Source organism: Callithrix jacchus, chromosome 5 (assembly GCF_049354715.1).
Source record: "Callithrix jacchus isolate 240 chromosome 5, calJac240_pri, whole genome shotgun sequence".
Taxonomy (NCBI): Eukaryota; Metazoa; Chordata; class Mammalia; order Primates; family Cebidae; genus Callithrix; species Callithrix jacchus.
In genome coordinates this window covers 147,314,274-147,341,962 of record NC_133506.1, presented here as the reverse complement: position 1 = coordinate 147,341,962, position 27,689 = coordinate 147,314,274, and the positions used below count along the sequence as shown (strand labels likewise).

Here is a 27,689-nt window from a genome sequence, read left to right as displayed (position 1 = left end):
CTCTTACAATGAATTTTTTAAATTGCCCAATAAGAAATGAGCAAAGGACATGAAAGAACACCAATGACCAATAAACACAGAAGTCTACAGCACCATCAAATGTAAACGAGGATTTTGGCCTACAAAATTACAAAAATATTAAAGATTTGTATATAGCCCAGTGTTTCCAAGACTGTAGAAAAATCAGCCCTTATTTGTTGGAATATAAATTTGTGAAGCGTTTCTGAAAAGTTTTCTGAAATTATCAAAAATTCGATTGTATATACTTGCCCCAGAAATCACTTTGACAGAAATTTACACTGAAAAAAATTACTTAAGTGAAAAAAGCAGGCATAAAGTTAAACGATCTTTTATCTCCTCCTCTCCATATTACCAGTGGCCTATTTTTCACCCTGTGGTAAACTCAGTCAATTTACCCTTCTCATATTGCCCTATGTAATTTATATTAGTCTATGGAAATTACTTCATCTCTCAAACTGCCATTTCCCAAAACAGAAAAAATAGTGTCTCCCAAAGAATTGCTCAGGGAGCTAAATAATATGTTAAATATAAAACAATTTATAAAATAATTATTTAATTTTACCATATTATCTGGAACAAATACAAAAAAATCATCATCCATATAAATAAAATCAAAAGTTCTATCTGTCTGCAATTACATTGCAAGAAACCCCCAATGGATTTTCACATAATCTGGAGGATACATTTGAGAAGCTAACAGGAAGAAGTTTCTGTGAGGAAGAAGGCAAAAAATTAATACTGGCGGAGGAGGAGGCCTGAGCATCTCAAAGAAAATGTAGACATCCTCAGAGCAGCTACAGAACCACGTTTCCAGAGGACAGTTTTAATATAGCCTGATCCAGAGTGAGTAGCCAGGGATACTTATTTAATAACAGTTAACAATTTCTAAGCGAAGTTCAAAATTTGACCAACACCATGTTATTACTTACTACCAATAACAGTCACTACTTCTGTGCCAGGCAACACATCCCATTTAGTCCTCAAAACAACCTTACGTAGTAGGTCCACATTATCATTTTGCAAATGAAGAAACAAAAAGGTTTACTAAGTTAAAGACACAAAAATAATCAGCGAAGCAATACAAATTCAATCCTGACTGTCTTGCATCTAACTCTAAGCCCTGAAGCCTTAACCACTATTCAATACTGCCATGATATTATCATTCCTACTGTTTGTTCTCTGAGAAATTAAAATTTATCAAGAGGCTCTGAGTAAGCTATAAACAGGAACCACACATGGGTGACTCCCCCACCCCCCAAACTTGGACTCCAACAACTGTGTCAGTTTCCACAGGAAAACATATCTATCTCTAAGCCTAAACCTAAAAGCTCACCTGAACACGGCTTAGGCTGAGATGACACACATTCCCTCCTCCATCTTTTTTTTTTTTTTTTTTTTTTGAGACAGAGTTTCACTCTGTCACCAGGCTGGAGTGCAGGGGCGCAATCTCGGCTCACTGCAACCTGTTTCCCAAGTTCAAGCAGTTCTCCTGCCTCAGCCTCCTGAGTAGCTGGGACTAACAAGCACACGCCACCAAGCCCAGCTAATTTTGTGTATTTTTAGTAGAGACAGGGTTTCACCATGTTGGCCAGGATGGTCTCCATCTTTTGACCTCGTGATCCGCCAGCCTCAGCCTTCCAAAGTGCTGGGATTACAGGCATGAGCCACCTTACCCAGCCCATCTTGACAAGCAGAGGTGAATGGATGTTTAGTGATTTCAGAGCATAATAGCTCTGAGGGCATTAATTTGGAATTCTAGCCACAATTTCCCAGAAACATTACTGAACATACTCAGTGGGTAAAATATACTGATGTGGCTTACTGGAAATCTAAATACCAAGTAAAGCATTATTTCTTTGAGAACATGCATAAAGAACCTAAAAACAATTGTTTTACAGATTAAAATTTAGATTGCAATCTCCTTTAAAATTTTAGTTGTTTTTCAATGTCTTCTCCATTTTCTCATTTTCCCTGACACCAATACCTGATTCAGTATGCCAAAAGGGCCTAGCCTAACCTCAACAGGATTAAGACAAGATTTATATTCCAAAATGTCTACACTATAATCCTATTAATTTCTCCAAATTTACTTTATCTTTCTCCATAAAGGAACTCTACCATAAATACGCTCTAGTCCCTGTTATTCTGTATTTTCTTCCCTAGAGTAGAAATAATGTAAAAGTCATCTTTCAAAGAAAGACTTTAGAATAGAAATGCTGTAAGAAAACTTTTAAACGTCAAGTCAATCAGGAAACGTAAAATATTTACCATCAGTTAGTTTTGTAACAGAGAGGGATGGATGCTCTCAAGCTAAAGAACAATGCAAAAGGGAGACCCAAGCTAGGTTCAAACGAAGAAGAAAGCAGAGAAAAGTACTGCTAGTGAATTTTTCTCTCAAGCAGAATAATCCAGAACTGTATCTCTAGCATCCACCTCTCCTCACAAATAAGCTACCAGCCGATGAACCAGACAGCTCCCTTTGGTCTCTACTCCCCTAGTCCTAACCAAAAGCTTTAAAAGCAAGAACAGAAGAAATAAACATGATAAATTCTGAAGTCTCTGCCTCCTAAACCCAAATAATTTAACTTGTTATTAAGACTTAAAAAAAAAATTTATAGAAGTGAAAAATCTGTTATCTCACTATTAGAAATATAATGCAAATATCCAGGTAAATCTGCATATTGACTAAAATAGCATACTAAAGTAAACCAAAGAAATATAAATGATGGGTATCAGACCCTTTTTGCTTTAATAAATGGAAGTAGTAGGGGGAAGCTGAATAAGCATGTGACTAGGTGAACAAAAAAAGAAGGTGAAGAAGGACAATAGCCCAGAAAAATATAAAGGGGGAAACCAGGCATGCTAGAACAAATTTGAAATATTTCTCATTTTGCCTAGGACTTGCCTCAATCATAAGTGGCTGCCCTACATAAAAACTTCTGTCTTGGCAAGAATCATTAGCAAGATATCATAGGAACGAACCACTTCATTTGTGAATATCTATCTATATTCCAACATCTAATTCTGTTGTAAAGATACTTCGTTCCCAAATAATTTCTCATAGGAAATTTTAATGCTTGTCTAGATCACATTTGTGAGTCACTCTCAAAACTACTTTTCATCACAGTGCTCAAACTTAGTTTTGTCTATCTTGCTATTAAGATTTATTCATGTAATCATCTCTTGTATATTAACTCTTACTTTTAACAAAACTCAAATAATGGTTACTTTTTTGATCTATAAAATCAGACATTCCTAATGTGGCAAATAAAAGAAAATCAGTGCTTCTCAAACATCAAAAGACATAACTTACTAAAAAAAATCTTCTATACATCATGGTCCTATAATTATATAAAATAAAAATGAATTACTAGAAAAATGATTCCATATTTGAATGTCACAGTATTATCAAACTGTTATAGAAGTCTCTAGACATTTGTTTTCAGTGTTTATCTCCTAACAGACAATTCAAGGACTAACACTGGTCTCATGACACTTATGAGTAATATTGCCCTAAGGCATACATTCTCAACATACAACTGTTCAAGAAGTTTATTCTCAAATTGTTCAACAATTATACAGCCCAGATATATGGCTGTGACTCTTCTGTTTTTTGTTGTTGTTGTTGCTGTTGTTGTTTTGAGACAGGGTTTTGCTCTGTCACACTGGCTAAAGTGCACTGAAGAGATCACAGCTCACTGCAGCCTCCACCTCCTGGCCTCAAGTCATCCTCCCACCTCTCAGCCTCCCAAGTAGCTGGGACTACAGGTGCTTACCAGGACACCTGGCTAATATTTTTAGTTTTTAGTAGAGACTGGGTCTCACTACATTGTCCACGCTAGTCTCAAACTTCTGACCTCAAGTGATCCTTGAGCCTCAGCCTCCCAAAGTACTGGGATTACAGGCATGAGCCACTGTAACAGACTCTGTACTATTTTTCACACCCCACATTTTCCTTTAAGTTCCTAAAGATACTAAGGTCCTCAGCCATGTTTTCTTAGTTTATAATTCTCAGAAGGAAGAAGAGAAGGAGTTTACTAAAGCTCCTACCTCTATCACTTGTAAACAAGCGTACCTTCTGCCTCTATCACTTGTAAGCAAGCATACCTTCTGCCTAGGTATCTTTGCTTCTATACATTCCTCATCCTCAAAAAACCCAATTTGAAACATCTTTTCTCCATAAGTTCTTCAGGATCTAGAGAGTTCTTTGCTATCTAGCAATCATCAAATATTTAAATTGCCACTAATTAATATATTGCTGAGTAAAATGTTCTATCTTAGGTTCATGTATTGCATCTCCAATTAGATTTAAGGGAAGAAAAAAACTGCGTCCTTTCTTTTCAATTTGTCCACACAGCATATAGTAAAAATGACTACCATACAAATACCTGACTAATCTGACCCCAGTAAATCACATAACCCCAAATGCAAAAGTTAGCATATCTGGTTCAGAGAATGGCCCAACTGTGATTTTCAGAAAATAATTTATCTCACTAGCTATGAAATAGCAGTAAGTATAGCCTACCTGTTCTCCTATCATTATAAAATAAAATGTCATTATGTAATCATGCTAACCTGCTAAGTTTGGAATTATAATATTCATAATTTTGAGTTACATCCAGTAAAATTACTTTGTTAAACAGATAATTTCTTCATCTGCCTTTAGTTTGTAATATGTAATATGCCTATGTAATATGCCATACTCCTATGCCAAGAGTATTTCTAATGTAAAGAGATTTTGAGATTTGAAACCTCCTCAATTCAGCCATTAACAATGTAAAAATATATGCAACCTGTACTTAGAGTTCTACCTATGTTGCTCACTACTGGAAAAACTGTGTCTCTGGATTACACATCATTTTAAACGTAAATGGCAAGAAAATATTATCCTTCAAGCTTGAAGGATCATATGAATATAAGAACCACAAATTTCTAAGTAGAAACTGACATGTGGATGCTTTCAATTTAGACAGACATTAAGTTTTAAAGATGAATGACATCACAGCCAACTATGGTAATGATGAGGTCATGCTCATCATTTCACAGATGGGACAATTATAGCCCAGAAAGTTGGCAAAAGGTCAAAAAATGGGAGATTGAGGACCTCAAATATCATGATACTCATGTTTCTATATTAGTCTGCTTCCATTGGATATATTCTAATTTCTCTCCGAATATTTAGGTCACGTTCTAGTAACATTTTATTATTTTTAAACAAATTATAAAAAGAATAGGTATTGTATCTTCCCTTTCTCAATTTCTATTAATTTTTATTATTTTCTCAAAAGTAAATGTCAGGAACTCTAAATCATATATTTCCACTTTAAGACGTATCTCACCAACCTCTTTTATCAGAAATACTTTTAAATAAATTTGTTATTCTAGTTTTACTTTCTACTCATACATCAGCAATGCTAGTTATTAACTGATTTTTTCTTTTTGGGTCTCACTCTGTCATCCAGTCTGGAGTGCAGTGGCATGATCTTGGCTCACTGCAGCCTCAACTGCCCAGGCTCAAGCAACTTTCCCACCTCAGCCAATCAAGTAGCTGAGACTACAGATGTGTACCACCACATCCGACTAATTTTTTTATTTTTAGTAGAGTTGGGGTCTTGGTATGTTATACATGCTGGTCTCAAACTCCTGGGCTCAAGCAATTCTCCCGCCTTGGCCTCCCAAAGTGCTGGAACTGTAGGCCTGAGCCAACTCGCCTAGCCAAGTTAATTGATTATTATTTTTAAAAGGAGAAAAAGTCATTAGGGAAGTGCCTAAGACAATTTAAAGACTTATGTTTTCCTGTAAAGAGCTCCAGATAACTTGTCCAGCTTGTATTTGCTTTTCAGCATTTTACTGCTTGCTTCCACATTGTTAGGCTTTGCCTACTGTCCTGGGCCTGTTTCTATCCAACTCTATTACACTTCCAACGTATGGATTTAGAAACAAAGTATTCCAGTTTATATGAAAAGTATGTCAACCAAGAATAAATTTATCCTAAGAGCCTATAAGAAAATCCATTAAATTAAACCCACAGATTTTAGTCTATCAATTCTAGTTGCTAAAAAGCATTTTGTAATTACCTTCCTGTTCTCATCCATGTCTCAAAATGGAAATAACATTAGATACATGAGGTTTTAATATAATTTACATTTGTCCTCATAACTTCCTTTTTGTCTTAAGAAAATCTAATCTTTCTGAATTTTTTAAACCACTTTATTGAGGTCTGATTGATATGTAAAATGCTATACATATTTAGGGCATTCAACTCAATGAGTTTGGAGATAACTATACACTGTGAAGTCATCACCACCACAGTCTTCTTGAATTTCATTTTATACTATCTGCTGATCAGATCCTTCTTAAAAGTATCTTAAGTTATTCTAAAATTAATATTCATGATACACTGAAATATTTTATCTTCATTTCTGAGCTTTAATTTTATATTTATTAATTTCATTAAATTTGGGGTCTTGCTTCCATTACTTAGGAAACAATATTATAACTTTATAGTAACTCTGAACATCTTTAGCTGTTACTGATCCTAATTAAAAAAGACTACCTTCTCTAGATGATTATTAGTATTAACAAGATTCTCATTAAGACTCAAAGGCATCAAATTATTCAATCTGTCACAACATCAGTCCTTATAAAATACTTCAAAAATCTATACTTGGCCTATCAATCTCAATTCCAAATAAAATTAAATTTCTAATGTGAAGTGATTTTCAACTTTTTAAATTGCTGGGCCAATTATGAAAAGTTTAAAAATTTAACTGCTTTGTGATGAGGAGCAAATTAGGCAAGAACCTTTGAAATTTAGATAAATCCATCAAAAATAAAGTTAAAACATAATGAATATGCTTACAATGAGTCACATTAACAGCAACTATAACATTAGATGTTCTGAAAAACAGAATATATTGAGATAAGTAAAATGAACAAAAATAAGCAGTAGGATTTCATCCCTTCACACAAAATCTCTATTCCATGTATACAGATCAAAGAAATTTCCACATATAAAAAGATAAAGGATAAACAAAAGGCAAGAAAAACACTAAAGCCCACAAAAAGCTCTCCCTCCACTAAGAAAACAATGATGCTACATAGGTAACAACACCAACATCACTTCTAAATTCCATTTAGTTTTATTCAAATTTCAATTTCACCTACCTTTCGTCTCTGAGAGATGTTGAGGGCACCAAAGTCATTAAACAAGGATGAAGCAGGTGAAGTTAGAGGATCTGAAAGGTAAGTTACATAAGTTTCTACACATAAAACTCGGGTAACCCAGAAATCTAATAAACGTTTATTTTGACAATGCCTGTATAGCAAAAAAATCAAATGCCACAATAATTATATTTAATACCTAACACACAGATATGTTCAAATATTTTCTGAGCAAATGAAACACAAACTGGCAAACCAATTTGGTTTCAAATATTCAAAAGCTATATGGATTAGATCTATTTGACTAGACCAAAAAGAAAAAATCAGAGATAAAAACCTCTTAACCATACTATTGTGAGTATGTTTATGAAGGAAGTAAGTTGATCTAAAGTAAATAAAGGTTTGTAAGCTTGAGACCAAATCTTGAGAAGGATAAAAAGGAAAGTGGAGGGTGGGAGCAGTGTCAGCCATATTCATACTCTTGAGAGATCCAGTCTTGGATTTCAACACATCAGCAAGGCTTTAAAACCATCTACTTTACAAACTATTCCACATTTTAAAGTCTATCACCAGTTATTTGATATTATTACTAAAAAGATAAATTACTAAGTTTTTAAAGATAAAAATATTACATTTTCAAAACACAAACATAAAATCCAAAGATTTCGTAGGTTCAAAATTCCACTACTTCTTGTACAAAGAAGTTACAAACGAAACTATATATCTTAATTATTTCTCACTTTACAAATAAAAAGAATCTCTGAAAAGGCATGCATGAGATATACTGAAATATTTATCTTCATTTCTGAGTTTTAATTTTTTATTTATTAATCTCATTAAATGTTCTGCTAAGTTCTAAAAAGTATATAAATGCCTTTTAGGTAAAGGAACCTTAAATCTCTTCACAATGTAGTACATATAGACCGCTGCTTCATTTCTCTGCCTTCTTCTTCTTGGATTTTCAGTCTCACCTTCATTAAAATTAACATTAATTTAATATTAAATAACTAATAGTGCAAAGAGCAAGATGTTAATAGCACGTTATATAACTTACACACTTTTCTTTTTTTTTTTAAGAACAGAGACATGGTCTTGTTATATTGCCCAGGTTGGGTTTTTTGTTGTTGTTGTTGTTGTTTTCCAGGTTGGCTTTAAACTCCTGGCTCAGTCAGTCCTCCCACCTGAGCCTCCCAAAGTGCTGGGATTACAGGCGTGAGCCACCACGCCTGGCCTGGAATCTGAATCTCAATAGTTAGATTTCAGTGGGAAGATAATAATTTTTCTTTTCTTCTTTATACTTGTTTACAATTTTCAAAATTTCTACAACGGTTGCATATTGCTTTTAAAGTAAGAAATACATACACAGACACACACAAGCAAAATGGACCAGGTCTTACCATGGCCTGCATATGGCTTGGCACTGTCATTTAGAAGGCTTGGGGAGCTGCTGCTATTAGTCATTCTCTGAAAAATAAAAAATGTATACATAACATCATTGAGGAATACAGAAATAAAAGTATCCAACCAAGTAAGACTGACTGTCTTTGCTTCTTCCCCTCCAATCTACTGTTTACATTACTGACAATCTAATCTTCCTATACATATTACTGCTTGGATTATAAAAACCACCACATGAAATGCAACACATGAAATGAAAATTTTACTCACTAGCCAGGTATTTAAAGCCAAAGCTACAGACCTATTTTGAATCGTTTCCATAACTTATTAGCCTGGGCAAAACACCTAAGTTTCCTTGTCTGTAAAACATAAATTCCAATATCCACCCAAGAGGGTATACGGTGACTACGAATAAAACCAATAAATGCTCTAATATCCTTTCTCAATTTGTACTATTGTTCATACACCTTATAAAGCTTATAAAATCAGGATATTTTCTGTTCTCTAAACATGTTCTATGCTTTATTGACTCACTCCATTGCCTCTATGGTCTCTCCATCCTGTAAGGCCCTTCATCCCATGCCCACGAATCCTTGTTTCATATATAACATCTAACTCAATGCCTTAAAAAGTGTAAGTTAGGAATTTCTAGCTCTGGCTTTAATTCTAGAATCCTGAATCTGTACACTCAACTTCTTATTTAATGTCTGCATAATTTTAAAAGAGGAGAAAAGGGCTAAGTTTCAAAGGTAATTTTAATACAAAAATATATATTAAGAAGTACCTGAAACTACTTCACAGGCAGTCAAAAGAAGTTATAACTATACGTTAAACTAGTTAAATTATTCATAAAACATAACCATTTCTCTATATGGCTGTACATGTTTGTTTACAAACAACTTTTAGCATGCATATCTACATGAAACCTCAGGTTTTACATAAATAAAAGTTAAAATAATTCAAAAAAGCATTGGTTTCATACAGACCTTAAAATCAGTCCAACTACAAATATAAACACTAGGCCAGGAGTGGTGGCTTATGCCTGTAATCCCAGCCTGTAATACATCTTTTGGGAGGCCATTATTTTTATTAGCCAGGCTAGCACACACCTGTAGTCCTAGCTACTCAGGAGGCTGAGGCAAGAGGAGGATCGCTCATGCCTAGAAGGTTGAAGCTGCAGTGGGCCATGATCACACCACTGCACTACAGCCTGAGTGACACAGCAAGACCTTGTCTCCAGAGAGAGAGAGAGAGAGAGAGAGAGAGAGAGAGAGACAGAGACAAAGCGAGAGAGAGAGAGAGAAATGTAAAGACAAATTTGTCTTGTGTTTAAATATCTTATTGTAATAATGGAAAAAAACATCCAGTAGTACATCACAGAAACTAGAAAGGACAATACATTGCCTTTACCATTATGGCAGTTTTCCAATTAAGAACACTAGAATGCCTTACAACTTTATTCCAATTCTACAAAATTGTTCAATACTCCTCAACAAAAACTAATCTATACACAAATGTCCTGAGCATTACCTGCAGTCATATGACAAACAAAGGGGAAAAAAGGAGCCAAAAAGAACAAAGTGGGGTTAAAAAAAATTCAAAGACATTTTTCATGTAAAATGCTCCAAGTACTATGACTTTAAATTTAACATTTTAAGCATTAAACAAAATAAAGCTAGCAATATGCTTCTATATGCAAAGAATATTCCTGAGAGGATACATAGGAAATGTGTAACCAGTAATGGTAGCTATCTCTAGGAAGATTAACTGGAAAGGTGGTGAGTAGTAAGAGGAGGGAGATCCTTTCGTAACTTAACTTTTATAATACATGTATAAACTGCTCAAAATATAAGTTTAACTAACATACATACAAAACGTACAAGTGAAATTAGTCTCTCTCTACTCTCTACATACTCCTATCACTCTTGCCCCTAACCCTACCAAACCCCTACTTACAAAAGCTCTCATTAACTCCAGCTCTATGGGAGATGGTTTACCTATATCTCACCCATCTCACTGCCTCCTAAAATCTCACCTCCCACCCAACCAATGTAGGAATAAATGAAGACTCTATATGTCCCCTGGTTCTAGAATGAACTTCATAGTTTAGTGCAATATGAATTTAAACTAAGGATACCTGCATCAGGGGATATTTTGTTTCTACAGGGCTTCCAAATCCATTGACTCCAATAAAGCTTGTGCTAAAATAGGAATCTGTGAGACTCGTATCAGTTAAAGCACCTCCATCCATTCCTGTAACTGAAAGAGAAGGAAAATTCAAGTATTTAAAATTATTTCAGAGGATGAAACATTGATTTCACTTCTGTGTTCCTAAATAAGTTGTAAAGTCTCAAATCTCTGTGATACTTATTTTTATTTACCAGTTCATAACAGGCAGGATCAAATAAAATTGGCTTGAATCTAGAAATCTGTTAACAATGCTCAAGCTGACTAAATATTTCCCACCTAAGTAACTTATTTTATATGAATCACCAAATAGCCCCCAAGCACATAAGTTTCTAACACTTGCATTTCCAGTTTCCTCAAGTTTTCTTTCTTCAACTTACTAAAAGGACAACAATTTCTCCTGTGAATTATCAAGGCGGTAAACAGAAACAATTTTCTCAAGACTGTTGTCTCACAACACATCTTTTGAAACAAACCAGCAGACAGACGCACACTAACTCAAAATTCAGGGGGAAGAAATGCTGAAGTAGCTAGTGGATGGAATTGAGGAATACTGACAGTTGAGTTTAAGGTAGGATGATACTGAAGGACTGTAGAACTATTAGAGCAATCAACACAACACTGTGTCTTGGACGTTACTTCCTGATAAGTACTCAGCATGCAGCTATTTTCTAATCTGCTAGTTTAACGGTAAGCTGGGCTGTAAGTGGGCTTGCTCTTTTCCAGACAGAGTAGAGTTATCGAGAATCACCCTTCAGCCCCCAGTAATAAGCAACCTACAAAAATGTGGGTCTCTTTGGAAAAAAATCTGAGGTAATTTTTATTGTCTTTGTTATCTTTTAAATTTATTTCCCAAATATCCATAATGAAAATATACTGCTTTTATAATTACAAAGTTTATTTTAATGGTTCATATCTTTTAGTGATTATAACTTCAGGATATGGCTGAAGAATACCATGAGAAGCACCTAAATATTTATATAGAAAAAGTTCATCAAGTTGATTTATATACAAATATTATAGGTATTATTTTAAGAAAAAATTAGAAACAATGTAAAATGTCTGGGGAAAAAAAGAACTTCTTATTATTTGAGGAATGCAAACCCTTTCAGTATCAGGCCCAGAGAGGAATTAAAATGAGACAGCAGTCATGGTCTACTCCCCACTTTGAGCTATGTACTCATCTCTTGAAACTGCCTTCTACTGCCACAAGCAGCTATAAATTAACCTAATAATGACACATTGGACACTGTAACCCACACCCTACAGCTTAATAAGGCATAGCCGAATTAATGTTATTTCTGTATGCCAATGAGAATTCCTAACACACTTTCACTCCCTGTACCCTATTTTACCTTTAAAAATCCACTACTGCTTATCAGAGGATATGTTCAGGGCAACTTGAATCTATGCTCCTTGAGGGTTGCAATTCTCAAGTTTGGCCCAAATATATTCTCTACTTTTCTTTTGTTTTGTAGAGACGAGATTTTGTTATGTTCCTCAGACTGGTCTCAAACTCTTGCCCTTGAACTTGTGTCCTCAAATGATCCTCTCATCTTGGCCTCTCAAAGTGTTGGGATTACAGGGCCACTGTGCCCAGCTGACTCTCTATTTTTATTAATTTTACCTCAGTTTCTTCCTTGTAGGTCGACATGTCTAACAGAATGATTAAGCAAATCCACTGAAAAACTACTATGAAATAATTCAAACTCATGGTAATTAATGCCCAGGATATATTTAACACAATTCAGCAAAATAAAACTAAAATAGAAGGACAGACAAAATAAGACTGGGAAAATACCAATCATTGTTGACGCTTGGTGACAGGGATGACACTATCCTCTCTACTTTTATCAAAGTTTAAAATTTTCCCATATAAACAATTATAGAAAATGATAATAAAGACTAAATAACTGTATGTGTCTGTGATATTGTGAAATAAATATATATTTCTTTTGTGTTTATCTATAGTTCCTAGCACAGAGCTCCTAAAAAAACTTGTTACCTAAGCAATAGGTGCTAGGGGCATCTTTTGTTCAAATATTTGGTCTTTAACCTCAGTTCCTAACACAGACCTCCTAAATCCCTTGGAATTTCCAGGGTGATAGAAGAATCTTTTGTTCTAAAGAGGTGACTCTTTTGTTCTAATGAGGTACCTAGATGGGAGCTGTTCACCACAAAGACCAAGCCCTGATTACAAGTTTAGAAGTTTCACCCCTACCCACCCATCTTCCAATGAGGAGAGAGGGGCTACAGACTGAGTTAATAATTTCCCTTGCCTGCAAAATGAAGTGTCCATAAAAATCTCTGAACAGTGGGGTTCAAGGAGTTCATGGGTCAGTGAACACATTTATAAGCCAGGAGGGTGGCACACCCCAACTCCACAGAGAAAAAAATCCTTGCTCTATCTATCTTTTCATTTGACTGTTCATCTGTATCCTTTGTAATAAACCAGTCAAGTAAGTAAGTGTTTCCTCCCTGAGTTCTATGAGCCATCCTGGCAAATTATCAAACCTGAGGAAGGGTCATGGGAACTCCTAATTTGTAGTCAAGTTGGATAGAAGTATGGATAATCTGGGGACCCATTAATTGTGACTGGTATCTGAAGTGGGGAGCATTCTTGTATGACTGAGCCCTTAACCTCTGGAGCCTGTGCTAACTCCAGGTAGTGTCATAACTGAACTGCAGGACACCCAGCAGGCAACTGGATAATTGAAGAATTGGTCGGTGTGGGGAAAAAACTCCACACAAGATTGTCAATACATCTGGTTGTGTGAGAGTGTAATAGAGAGAAGGCTGGGTGGTGGCTCACACCTGTAATCCCAGCACTTTGAGAGGCCAGGGCAGGCAGATCACTAGGTCAGGAGTTTGAGACCAGCCTGACCAACATGGAGAAACCCCGTCTCTATTAAGAACACAAAATTAGCTGGGCATGGTGGCACACGCCTGTAGTCCCAGCTACTCAGGAGGCTGAGGCAGGAGAATTGCTTGAACCCGGGAGGCAGAGGTTGCAGTGCGCCAAGATCGCACCATTGCACTCCAGCCTGGGTAGCAAGAGTGAAACTCCATCTTAAAAAAAAAAAAAGAAAGAAAGATATTTGTCATTTATCTTATGACTTTTTTACAATGTAGTTACTTTCATGATGATGATGATGATGATGATAGAGAAATCCATAAGGGAGAGGTTCCTCCACTCCACCAAAACCCTTAGGGCATCTACTCTCCACAATTTCCTAATAAAATAGAATGGTTACACCAAAATAGAGTATACAACTCCAGAGTCAAATTGTTTTCTAATATAGCATTTTTATTTCAAATGCTTTTCACTTCAAAGGTATTTATTTGTTTTCTATAAATTTCAAATCCAATTTTCTCTCTTTTCGCCTTTTATACAATCCAACAGAACAATAACTGAATATGCCAAGAATTCAATTATCTATGGTCAATGTCTTGTCTTATCTTAATAGATTTTTACCTTCCTTGAAAGCAAGGTCCACTGCACATAAGCATAATGAAATACAGGTAAAAACTGATTAATATTAAACTGTTGTCAGAGGACAATAAAACCATCTTATAAATTTCTCACCTTTTAATAACACCTTATCATTAAGAAATAGAATGTGTCCCCAAAAATAACCAAATTTCAGGTAGTGATTTTCACTACATTAACAATGGTTTCAGATACACAACTTTGACTGAAGAAACCTTATGCTCCCTAACAGAGGACAGCTGACTGGACTTAACCAAAACAGGAGTAGGTGGCAAGGGAGTGCTGATATGGCCAGAAATCAATAGTTTAAATTGTTATTTTTTAAAGTAAACATCCTACACACACATATACGTACACTTGACTTCTGAAAATGTGAGAAATGAATTAAACCCCTTTTTTTTTTTTTTTTTTTTTTTGAGGCAGGGTCTCACTCGTTCACACAGGCTGGAGTGCAGTGGCACAATCTAGGCTTACTGCAACCTCCATCTGCTGGGCTCCAGGAATCCTCTTGCCTCAGGCCCCCAACTAGGTGAGACTACAGGCACAAGCCACCACACCTGGCTAATTTTTTTTTGTTTGTATTTTTTTTGTAGAGACAAGGTTTCACCATGTTGCCCAGCCTGGTCTTGAATTCCCAAGCCCGAGCGATCCACCCACCTCAGTCTCCCAAAGTGCTAGGATTACAGGCATGAACCACCTTACCTGGCCTAAAGATGAAATTTACAATGAAAAGGGAAGCAGGATTTAAAAATTTGGAAAATTATCAGCCTGGCTAGGTTGTAAAGATTAAAAATGGGTATTGGGCCAGCCATGGTGGCTCACGCCTATAATCCCAACACTCTGGGAGGCCAAGGTGGGCACATAACTTGAGGTCAGGAGTTCGAGACCAGCCTGCCCAAAATGGCAAAACCCTGTCTTTAATAAAAATACAAAAACTAGCCAGGCATGGTGGCATGTGTCTGTATTCCCAGCTACTCTAAAGGCTGAGGCAGGAGAATCACTCGAACCCTAGAGATGGAGGCTGCAGTGGGCCAAGACGGCACCACTGCACTCCAGCCTGGCAAACAGAGTAAGACACTGCCTCAAAATAAAAAAACGGGGGGTGGGGGGTGGTATTGGAAGAGAGTATCACAAGCATGACCAAGCAATCTTTTGATAAGGTGATTAACCAGCCTGGGCAACATAGTGAGACCCCATCTCTAAAAAAAAAAAAAATTAAAATAAAAAAAGTTAAATAAAATTTTTAAAATGAGATCTGTATAGACACAAGAAAGCAGGTGATATTCATCAAGACAATGGAAGAATGAACCCAAACAAATTTTAGATTGCTTGAAGGCTGCCAGACCCCACCACAGGCCCACAATGGCAGAGCATTGTGTACAGAACTATTTTCTAGGGAGAGGTCCAGCTGCCCAGGGTTGCCTCACATCTCTGCTCCCCTTATTCCCAAATAAGGCTCTCTGACTGCCCCACTGTGGCTCAAGTGAGGCCAGGTGCAGCTCAGGCCACCACTCTGGAGGGCAAAAGTGGGTCCAATTGGTAAACCTTGGCGATGCCCACATGGTGTTAACTCTTCAGGAGTGCAGTACACTCAGAGGTATGGCTATGCCCACCTAGATTTCAAAGGATTTCTCAGAAAGTCTCAGGGGCTAGATGGAGAAGTGCCATGGGGGCAGGCTGCAGCAGAGAGCTCTTATCAGGGTAATGTCTGTTGAAGTTGTGAAGGCAAGGCTGTTCCAGAGACCCCGGAACTATGCAGCCACCAACATGTAACAACAGCCTAGGAGAGTCAGAGGCACCAGACTCGAACATGTGAGAGCTGCATTAGGGACTGCCCCAGATAAAGCCATAGAGGTGGGGTTCCCTAGAGCCTTCAGGACCCACCCTGACTCCCAGTGTGTCCAGAAGGCAAGAAAAGAAGTTAAGATTATTTTCAGGCATCAGATTCAATGTTGTTTGCCTTGCTGGGTTTTGGGCTTTCTTGGGAACTGTTATCCCTTTCTTCTTTATAATTTCTCCGTTTCTGAACGGAAGTATCTATACTATGTCTGTCCTACCACTATATTTCCCAAAAACTGTAACTTGTATGATTTCACAGGCTCATAGCTGGAAAACACTTTGCCTTAGGATGAACAATTGAGTCTCACCCATACCTAATTTAGATGAGACTGTGGACTTTTGAATTGGTGCTAGAAGACTTCTGAGACGATTAGGATAGAATTAATGTTTTTTTGCAGGGGACAAAGATATAGATTCAAGGGGCTGGGGGCAGAATCCTATGGTCTGAATCTCCCTTCCACCCCCTGCAAAATTCATGTGTTGAAACTTGACAATGTGATAGTATTAAGAGTTGGGGCCTTTAGACGGTGATTAAGTCATGAGGGTGGAGCATGTCATGATGTTAATGGAATCAGTACCCTTATGAAACACAAAGAAACTGTTAGACCCTTCTACCATGTGAGCACCTGGCAACAAGGCACCATCCTGAAACATACACAGCAGCCTTCATCAGACACCAAACCAACCCACACCTTGATCTTGGACTTCCCAGCCTTGAGAACTCTGAAAAACAAATTTCTGTTCTATAAAAATTACCCAGTCTCCAATATTTTGTTATAGCTGCAGAAATGAACTGAGATACCATAGAATACTAACAAATTGAACAACCATTATTGTAGATATGAATCTCCATCTGAATAACAACTGTGGCAAAGTTGATAATCTTTTTATTTTATGGTCAAGCAAACTGTGATTCAGAGACTAAATAGCTTGCCCAAAGCCACAATACTAGTAAAGGGTACAACTGGGACATAAAAGTAATCCTGCAGGCTGGGTGTAGTGGCTCACACCTGTAGCCCAGCACTTTGGGAGGCTGAGGCAGGTGGATCACAAGGTCAGGAGTTCAAGACCAGCCTGACCAAGATGATGAAACCCCATCTCTACTAAAACAAAAATTAGCTGGGCATGGTGGCAGACACCTGTAATCCCAGCTACATGGGAGGCTGAGACAGAGAATTGTGTGAACCCGGGAGGCAGAGGTTTCAGTGAGCTGATATCGTACCACTGCACTCCAGCCTGAGCAACTGAGTGAGATTCTGTCTCAAAAAAAAAAAAAAAAAAGAACACAAAAAACAAAAACAAACCAACAAAAAATCTTGCTACTATACTAAACAGTCTTTCAAATTTTTAAAAGAAATGGGGCCAGGCATGGTGGCTCATGTCTAATCTCAGCACTCTGGGGGAGGCTAAGGTGGGATAATCACTTGAGCCCAAGAATTCAGGACCAAGCTGGGCAACAAAGCAAGACCCCATCTCTACCAAAAAAAGGAAATACAAGTATAAATCAAGAGACAAAATTTTTTTTTCTACTGGCAGGATCAACCAGGTAGAGAGACAAAATTTCAAACTTTGGACCAAAGGATCTTATACCTAAAGAATCAGAACTTCTGCATCTGTCAGCAGCAGTTACCCCACAACTATTAACAGATAAATGTACATAATAATAACCTACTTTTTAAAAAATCCAATTTTGCAGCTTAGTTTTCTTTTTCAGACTTATCTCGTCTTAATGAATTGAGTCTAAATCTTCAAAAACATCCTACTAGAGCAGTGTTACTTGAAAGGTCTTCTATGGTCAAGAAACTTGGAAACCTCTGGGGGAATACGAGTTAAAAAATAAAAGTAAACCCATTTCTTTACTGTACAGCTTCCCAGGGTATGTGTATACAATGTGAACTGTGATAATCCAAAAAGACAGAGTACTTCCCAAATTTACTTGACGAGGGAACCCTTCCTACATAGAGCATTTTCAGAGACTACAGTTCCATTATAGAAGACACTTTCCAAAAAGTACCCAGCTACAAGCGCTGAGTAGGGCATTACAAAGATGCTTGTGATTCTCACGCTAAAGGATGAAATCCAAACTTCTTAGGCTGACATTAGCATACCCTCCAATTTGTTCTCAATTATCATGCTAATATTCCTAAAAGGTGCTGGGTTGGCGTCTCGGTTCTGCCATTCACTAGCCACAAAGTCTTGGGCAAAATGCTTATAAAATGCAGATTACCATCAATTATAAAATGAAAATCATACCATCTACAATCAAACTTCAATTAAGAGTTATGAAAAATAAACATCTTAAAGTTATTTTAAAAAACTGTACAACTCTATGTAGTTACTAAAAATAATTGAATTGTACCTATAACAGGTGAATTTAATAGCATGTAAATTATATTTCAATAAAGCTTTTCTTTTTCTTTTTTTTTGAGACAGCTTTGTTGCCCAGGCTGGAGTGCAGTAGCACAATCTCGGCTCACTGTAATCTCGGCCTTCGGGGCTGAAGCAATCCTCCCACCTCAGCCTCCTAAGTAGCTGGGACTACAGGCGCACACCGCTATGCCTGGCCAATAAAGATTTTTTTCTTTTAATTAGTAAAGGAAAAAGGGATTCAATAAATGGACTTAAGACAACTGAGTATCCATCTAGGGAACGAATTGAATACGTTACACCAATATTTCAGAAAGATTAAAGATCATGGCATTAAATAATAAAAGTATACACCTACTGTAAGATCTTTACAAGAATCATAACATGACTGAACTTTCTCCTCCAGTCACAATGATATATTCACTACATGCTTAAAATCTCCCACACTTTACCATCTGGAGTACAATCAATTTCTAATACACATACTTGGCTCCCTGTTCTTCAAGACTCAGGTATGATGAGAAAGAAAAAATACTTGGAGTTACACACTGAGTTTGAATCCTACTTGTGCCATTTACTAACTATATGAGCATGAGCAAATAACTGTAAATTTCATTTCTTCATCTGAAAAAAGAGTTTAAATGCCATCTCACAGGGTTGTGGTATGACGTCAAGTAAAATAATCTAAAGTAAAGTGGCTAGCATCTTTTCTCCTAGGTCATCATAAACGTTATTTTTTTTTTATTCCCCCTTCTTAGAAAGTATTCACCAATTAGTCCAAGCTGTTAAAACCTTTACCTCTTAAGATACTATTTACATCATTCGACAAAAAAAAAACTTCCTTTTATTGCTGTCTTCAACCACAGTATTTAAATTTTCACATATTTCTGTACTATCTACTAATCTAAATTATCTGAGCTTTGTTTTGTTTGAATTTATTTTATTTTATTTCATTTTGTAGAGACAAGGTCTCATGTTGCCCAGGCTGGTCTCAAACTCCTGAGCTTGGGAAGCTGAAGGCTGCAGTGAGCTGTCATCATGCCATTGCATTCCAGACTGGGTGACAGTAAGAGACGCTGTCTCAAAAAAAACTTCCTGGGTTCAAACGATCCTCCTGCCTTGGCCTCCCACAGTGCTGGGATTACAGATGTAAGCCACTGCATTCGGCCTTAAATTATCTGTAACTACATTTGATCTATCTGTAATTATATACACCTTTCTCTTTTTGGTATTCCTTAATCTAATAGCACATTTTTGTTAGTGGTTTTTTTTTTTCTGTAAGCTTGGTGGCAAGAAGTTGTCATTTTTTTAGACAGTCTCCCTCTCTCTGTCACCCAGGCTGGAGTGCAGTGGCATAATCAGCTCACTGCAGCCTCAAACTTCTGCACTCAAGCAATCCTCCCTCCTCAGTCGCCCAAAGTCCTGGGACTACAGGCATGAGTCACCAAGCCCAGCCTAGCACATTTGTACAAACATTTATTTTCACTTAAATGCCTTTTTTTTTTTTTTTGAGATAGAGTCTCACTCTGTTGCCTGGGCTAGAGTGCAGTGGGATGATTTCAGCTCACTGCAACCTCCACCTCCTGGGTTCAAGCAGATTCTTGTGCCTCAGCCTCCCAAGTAGCTGGGACTACAGGCACGCACCACCACACCCAGCTCATTTTTTGCATTTTTAGTAGGGTTGGGGTTTTGCCATGTTGCTCAGGTTGTGGTCTCAAACTTGTGAGCTCAAGTGATCCACCTGCCTCAGTCTCCCAAAGTGCAGGGATTACAGGCGTGAGCCACAGTACCCGGCCAATTGCCTGCACTTTTCTGTGAGGAAACTGAGACCTCAGAGATGCCAGATGACAGTACAGTGGGTGGAGATCCAAGAAACAGGGGCTTCTCCACCCCCTCAGCAGATACACCATCCTTGTCTTTATTAGACTGTGGAATGAGCATAAGCTTTTAACAAATACTGACCATGAGGTCTGTTTCAGCCAGTTGCCAACTACTGACCTTCAACAGTAGATTTAAGTCTCAGTTTCTTCCTCTGTAACACTAAAATGGTAGCATCTACTTTCCAAGGCTGCTGTGATAATAATTCAGTATATTGGCATGCCCAGTTGATATTAAGTGCCAAATCCACTTTTTAATTTATTTGCAAAAAGTAGCCTGCTTTTTTTGATGAAACACTAATGTGCTCTTTGTAACAGAATGTATTAGGGAAAACTTTCCATGTAGGTTTTCCTCTTTTTAAAATAAATGACAAAAAGGTAGGTTGGAATATTTACACATCTGTTTTAAAACCCATAGAAGCTGTCTGGAAGAAAAGACTGAAATCCAAAGCAGGTGGACAAGACATACTGTTTGAAAAGCTGGAATTCCCCCAAAAGTTCACAAACTAAGGAAAAAGTCAGAGAACTGTAAGAAAACAACGATTAATGACTATAAACACTGTGCTTATGATAAAGCTTCTGCGGAGAGTCATAAAGAGATCAAGTTCAAATTCTCAATTCTGTACCTAACTCCAAAGTTCCATAAGGCATTTTAGGTTATTATTTCATTTAGCCACACAACTGTTAGAAGTTCAAGTGTTTCCCCTATCCCCACCACCTTCCTATGTTGAAGTGCTAATGCCCTGTACATTGCAATGTGACCTCATTTGAATATAGGGTCACTTCAGATATAATTAACTAAGATGAGGCCATTAGGGTAGCCCTAATCCAATATGACTGGTGACACTGTAAAAAAAGGGAACTTTGGACACAGACACACACAAAGGGAAAACATCATGTAAAGATGAAACAAGTGATTGTTTCATGTTTTCACAGGGAAAATGTTTCTACAGGCCAAGAAATATCCAAGACTGTCAGCAAACCAAAAGCTAAGGGGAGAGACATTGAATAGATTATCCTCCACAGCCCTCAGAAGGCAGCAATCCAGCCAACACTTTGATCTTAGACTTTCAGCCTCCAATCCTGAGACAATAAATTTCTGTTGTGTAAGCACCTGAAAAGATACAATAGAGCCACATAATAAAAGATTAAATGTTGATTATTAAACCAAAAATACAGGTTAAGAAAAATATTTCAATCAAGCATTAAGCTCAGACATTTTGAAATGGCCAAGATAAAAAACAGAAAACAGAAGTTTAAAAATCACTTGCTTAGTAAAATAATACCAATTTGCTTGAGCAAAAAAACATTTTTTCTAGTACTAAACTCTTTGAAGAAATAATTACAAGGATTTTTCCATAGAAAACATTGAACACCATGACATCTTCAAGACAGGTGAAAGGAAGATTTCTTGCAACACTTTTTATATTCACTATCAATAGAATTACAGAAGAACATTAAAGCACAACTCAAGTGAGTTAATTCCATAAAAAGCTAATGATATAGCTCACATACTTAACTTTCCAGAATCTAACTAGACCAGTCTTTCCCTCTTAAACTCTTATCCTTTTGCTGCGAAACATTCATTCCTAGTTCTGATAGACAGACAGAATAATGCCAAGCATCACTTATTGATAGGTTTACACTCACAATCTCAACAGTTCTTTAAGAGATATATGCTTATTTCCCATCTTAGTGACAGTGTCAGAGATTTGAAGTCCTGACAGTCTTAAGAGTCATATTTCAAACGTTTCAAAAATCACTAGACTACATTCATCTCACTCAATCCTAATTTCCTAACTCACATTTCCAACTGCCTATTACTAAAAGTCTCTAAGATATGTGACAAGGACTTTAAAACTAAAAACTTATCCTTGCCTCCCTTCTCTCCTTTATGCATCCCAAGTAGTAGCTGCTTCACCAAGTCTAAAATGTGCCCCCTCTATTTCATTTCCACTGCCTTAAACCAAGTCTTTGGCATTTTTCTCTTTAACTATCATAAAGACTGTTCCAAATGATTTCCCATTTCCATCCTTAGAAGTAAAAAAAAGCCTACTATAGTTATCTTTTTAAAATAAAGAGTAAGGCCAAGCTCACACTTATAATCCCAGCACTTTGGGAGGCTCAAGCGGGTGGATCACCTGAGATCAGGAGTTCGAGACCAGCCTGGCCAACAAGATAAAACCCCATCTCTACCAAAAATACAAAAATTAGCCAGGTGTAGTGGCACACACCTGTAATCCCAGTTACTCAGGAGGCTGAGTGAGGCAGGAGAATCACTTGAACCCAAGAGGAGGAGGTTGCAGTAAGCTGAGATTATACCACTGCACTCCAGCCTGGGTGGCAGAGTGAAACTCTATCTGAAAATAAATAAATAAGTTTTTTGTTTAGAAAAAACTCTGTGCAGGTTTGTTACATGGGTAAATTACATATGGAAAGGATTTGGTGTCTAGATTATTTTGTCACCCAGGTAATATGCACAGTACCCAATGGGTACTTTTCCCTTCCTCACCCTCTACCAACTCTCCCTGCTCAAGAAGGCTCCGGTGTTGGCCAGGCGCAGGGCTTACACCTGTAATCCCAGCATTTTGGGAGGCCGAGGTGGGAGGACCACTTGAGGTCCAACATTTGAGACCAGCCTGGACAACATGGTGAAACCCTGTCTCTACTAAAAATACAAAAATTAGCCAGGCGTGGTGCTACGTGCCTGTAATCCCAACTACTCAGGAGGCTGAGGCAGAAGAATCGCTTGAGCCCGGGAGGCAGAGGTTGCAGTTAGCTGAGATGGCGCCACTGTACTCCATCCAGCTTGAGCAACAGAGCGAGAGTCCATCTCACACACACAAAAAAGGCAGCAGCTCTGGTGTCTTATTCCCTTCTTTGTGTCTATGTATACTCAATATTTAGTTCCCACTTCTAAGTGGTATTTGGTTTTCTGCTCCTGCATTAATTCATCCAGAATAATGGCCTCCAGCTCCAACCACGTTGCTGCTGCAAAGGACATAATCTTGTTCTTTTTTATCGCTGTGTAGTAACCCATGGAGCATATGTACCGAATTTCTTTTAACCAGTCTACCACCGATGGGCATCTAGGTCACTTCCATGTCTTTGCTATTGTGAATGGTGCTGCAATTAACATATTTGTGCATGTGTCTTTACGACGGAACAATGTATATTCCTTTGGGTATATACCCAATAATGAAATTGCTGGGTCAAATGGTAATTCTAAGTTATTTGAGAAATCGTGAAAATAAGTGGCTGAACATATTTACATTCCCACCAGCAGTGTATTAAGTGTTCCCTTTTCCCTGCAACCTCAGAAGCATCTGTTATTTTTTTACTTTTTAATAATAGTCATTCTGACTGGTGTGAGATGGTGTCTCAATGTGGTTTTGATTTCTATCTAATGATTAGCAATGTTGAGCATTTTTTCATATGCTCATTGGCTGCATGTATGTCTTCTTCTGAAAAGTGTCTGTTCATGTCCTTTGCCCAGTTTTTAGTGGAGTTGTTTTTTGCTTGTTAAGTTCCTTATAGATTTTGGATATTAGACCTTTGTCAGATGCACTGTTTACAAATATTTTCTCCTATTCTGTGGTTGTCTGTTTACTCTATTGATAGTTTCTTTGCTGTGCAGATGCTCTTTAATTAGGTCTCATTTGTCAATTTGTTGTTGTTGTTCCAATTGCTTTGGCATCTTCATCATGAAATCTTTGCTGGGGCCTATGGCCAGAATTGTATTTTCTAGGTTTTCTTCAAGGGTTTTTATAGTCTTAGGTTTTACATTTAAGTCTTTAATCCACCATGAATTAACTTTTTGCATATGGTGTAATAAAGGTGTCCAGTTTTAACCTTCTGTATATGGCTAGCCAGTTAACTCAGCACCATTTCCTGAATAGGAAGTCCTTTCCCCATTGCTTGTTTTGTCAACTCTGGGGAAGATCAGATGATTGTAGGTGTGAGGCTTTATATCTGGGCTCTCTATTCTGTTCCATTGGTCTATGTCACTGTTTTTGTAACAGTACCATGCTGTTTCGATTACTAAAGACTTGAAGTATAGTTTGAAATCAGGTAAGGTGATACCTCCAAGCTTTGCTCTTTTTGCTTATTTTTGGATTGCCTTGGCTATTCAGGCTGCTTTTTGGTTTCATAGAAATTTCAAAATCGTCTTTTCTAATTCTGTGAAGAATGTCATTGGCAGTTTGATAGGAATAGCACTGAATCTGTATGTTGTTTTGGGCACTACTGCCATTTTAACAATATTGATTCTTTCGATCCATGAGCATGGAATATTTTTCTATTTGTTTGTGTCATCTCTGATTTCTTTTAACAATGTTTCCTAATTCTCATTACAGAGCTCTTTCACCTTCGCCTCCCTGATTAGCTGTATTGCTAGGTATTTTATTTTTCGCAGCTATTGTAAAAGGGATTGCATTCTTGATTTGGCACTCAGCTTGGATGCTGTTGGTGTATAGATATGCTATGGATTTTTACACATCAATTTTGTATCCTGAAACCTTGCTGAAGTTGTTTGTCAGACTTACAAATTTCTGGGCAGACTGTGGGGTTTTCTAGGTACAAAATCATATTATCTACAGAGATAGTTTGACTTCCTCTCTTCCTATTTGGATGCCTTTTATTTCTTTCTCTTGCCTGATTGATCTGGCTAGGACTTCTAGTACTATGTTAAATAGGAGTGTTGAGAGTAGGCAATCTTGTCTTCTTCCAGTTCTCAAGCTTTTGCCCATTCAGTATGATGCTGGCTTTGTCATACATGGCTCTCATTATTTTGAAGTGTGTTCCTTCAATGTCAAGTTTGTTGAGGGTTTTTAACATTAAGCGATGTTGAATTTTACTGAAAACTTTTTCTGCATCTATTAAAATGGTCATGTGATTTTTAGCTCCGTTTATGCGACAGATAACAGTCATTGATTTGCATATGCCCAACCAGTCTTGCAACTCGGGTAAAGCCTACTTGATCATGGTGAATTAGCTTTTTTTTTTTTTTTCTTGACAGGGTCTCGCTCTGTTACATAGGTTGGAGTACCATGGCCCAATATCAGCTTACTGCAACCTCTGCCTCCTGGGCCCAAGCCATCCTTCCACCTCAGCCTCTTAAGTAGCTGGGACTACAGGCATGTGCCACCACACCCAGCTAATTTTTGTAGTTTTTTTGGGTAGAGATGGGGACTCAACATGTTGCACAGACTGGTCTTGAATTCCTGTCCTCAATCAACTTGCCTTGGCCTCCCAAAGTACTGAGATTACATGTAAAAGCTACTGCTCCTGGCCTAGTGGATTAGCTTTTTGATATGTTGCTGGATTCAGTGTCCTAGTATTTTGTTGAATATTTTTGCATCTATGTTCGTCAAGAATACTGACTGGCCTCAAGTTTTTGTTTCTTGTGCATCTCTGCCAGGTTTTGGTATCAGAATGATGCTGCCTCATTGAACGAGATAGGGAGGGATCCCTCCTCTTCAATTTCTTGGAATAGCTTCAGTAGGAATTGTACCAGCTCTTGATATTAATATGTCTAGTAGAATTTGGCTTTGAATCCATTTGGTCCTGGGCTTTTTCTGATTGGTAAGTTTTTTACTACAGATTCAATTTCAGAACTCGTTATTGCTCTGTTCTGGGTTTCAATTTCTTTCTGGTTCAATCATGGGAGATATGTTTCCAGAAATGTACCCATTTCTTGTAGTTTTTTTACTTAACACGCAGATATGCTTCCAGAAATGTACCCATTTCTTGTAGTTTTTTTACTTAACATGCATAGAGGTGTTCATAATAGTCTGAGGGTTTTTTGTACTTCTGTGGGGTCGGTGGTAATGTCCCCTTTGTCATTTCTGACTGTGCTTATTTGGATCTTTTTTATTAGTCTAGTTAGCAGTTTAAAGAGAAACTGCTTTATTCTATTAAATAACCAACTTCTGTTTTCATTAATCTTTTGTAGTTTCTTGAATCTCAATTTTATTCAGTTCAGCTCTGACTTTATTTCTTGCCTTCTGCCATCTTTGAGGGTGGGAAAACACAGATCTTATCATATCACTTACTAGCATAACCTAGAAGGGCCTTCAAAACGTGGCCACAACTTATTATCCAGTACCTATCTCCATAATTAGCCTATTCACTTACCGTCAGATGACTACAAAACTATGGATAGTGCTTCCTCTCAAACCTGTGTCTTTTCTCATTTGCCTAGAATGCCCTTTCTACCAGGTATGCCTCATACATCTTTTGAAAAATATTTCAAATATTGCCTCTCAAAATATCCCTGAATAGAGTTTCTTACACACTTTATGTACATATATGAGAGGTGTGTATATATATATAATATCATACTATGTAATACTTTATAATGTCAAACTCCTTTATTAATCTATGCACTCACAAATGACCAGGGCCATGTCTGATACATCTTTATTTTATTTATTTATTTTTTATTTTTGAGATGAAGTCTTGCTTTGTTGCCCAGGCTGGAGTGCAATGGTGCCATCTTGGCTCACTGCAGCCTCTGCCTCCAGGGTTCATGCGATTCTCCTGCCTCAGCCTCCCAAGCAGCTGAGACTACAGGTGCATGCCACCATGCCCAGCTAATTTTTTTGTATTTTTGGTAGAGACAGAGTTTCATCATGTTGGCCAGGTTGGTCTCAAACTCCTGACCTCAAGTGATTCACCCTCCTCGACCTCCCAAAGTGCTGGGATTAGAGGCATGAGCCAATGTGCCCACCCTGATACATCTTTGTATTCCCCAATATTATGATACCTGGCATAGAAATGTTCAATATGTGCCCAATAATTAAATTACGTTCTCTAGTCAGTGTCCAGAGAACACATACTACGTTATTTAGTAGACAGTGAGTAGTCTGCATAAAATAACAGACCTCCAGGAAGGAAAGTTAGCACTGTTTTAAAAACTGCAAAGTCAGGCTGGGTGTCATGATTCACACCTGTAATCCTAGTACTTTGGGAGGCCGAAACAGGTGGATCACCTGAGGTCAGGAGTTCAAGACCAGGCTGGCTAACATGGCAAAACCCTGTCTCTACTGAAAATACAAAAATTAGGTGGGCCTACTGGCCCACATCTGTAATCCCAGCTATTCAGAAGGCTGAGGTGGTAGATGTGCTTGAATCTGGGAGGCGGAGGTTGCAGTATACTGAGGTCACACCATTGTACTCCAGCCTGGGTGACAAGAACAAAACTCCATCTCAAATTGGCTCTTAGAGAGGTTGTTATACCTACGCACCAAGATAGCCACAGCAATGCCTACAGCCAGAAGAAAAAACAATTCCCTAAACAGAAATTTCAGATGAATAAAGTGGCTTAAAGACAAGTACCCAGCTGA

General features: G+C 37.5%; 1 protein-coding gene across 5 annotated transcripts in view; it reads right to left on the bottom strand.

The window, feature by feature from the left end:
* The window catches only part of PAN3 (poly(A) specific ribonuclease subunit PAN3), a 163,317-nt gene that overhangs the window by 118,577 nt on the left and 17,051 nt on the right, over window positions 1-27,689 (bottom strand). For all 5 annotated transcript variants that reach the window (XM_002748916.7, XM_008998068.5, XM_008998069.5 and 2 more), the window contains exons 2-4: window positions 10,721-10,842; window positions 8,583-8,649; window positions 7,189-7,259 (exon numbers count right to left, since the gene is read on the bottom strand). In XM_002748916.7, the coding sequence (XP_002748962.1) occupies window positions 7,189-7,259; window positions 8,583-8,649; window positions 10,721-10,842 (260 nt within the window). The remainder of the gene's footprint in view (window positions 1-7,188; window positions 7,260-8,582; window positions 8,650-10,720; window positions 10,843-27,689) is intronic.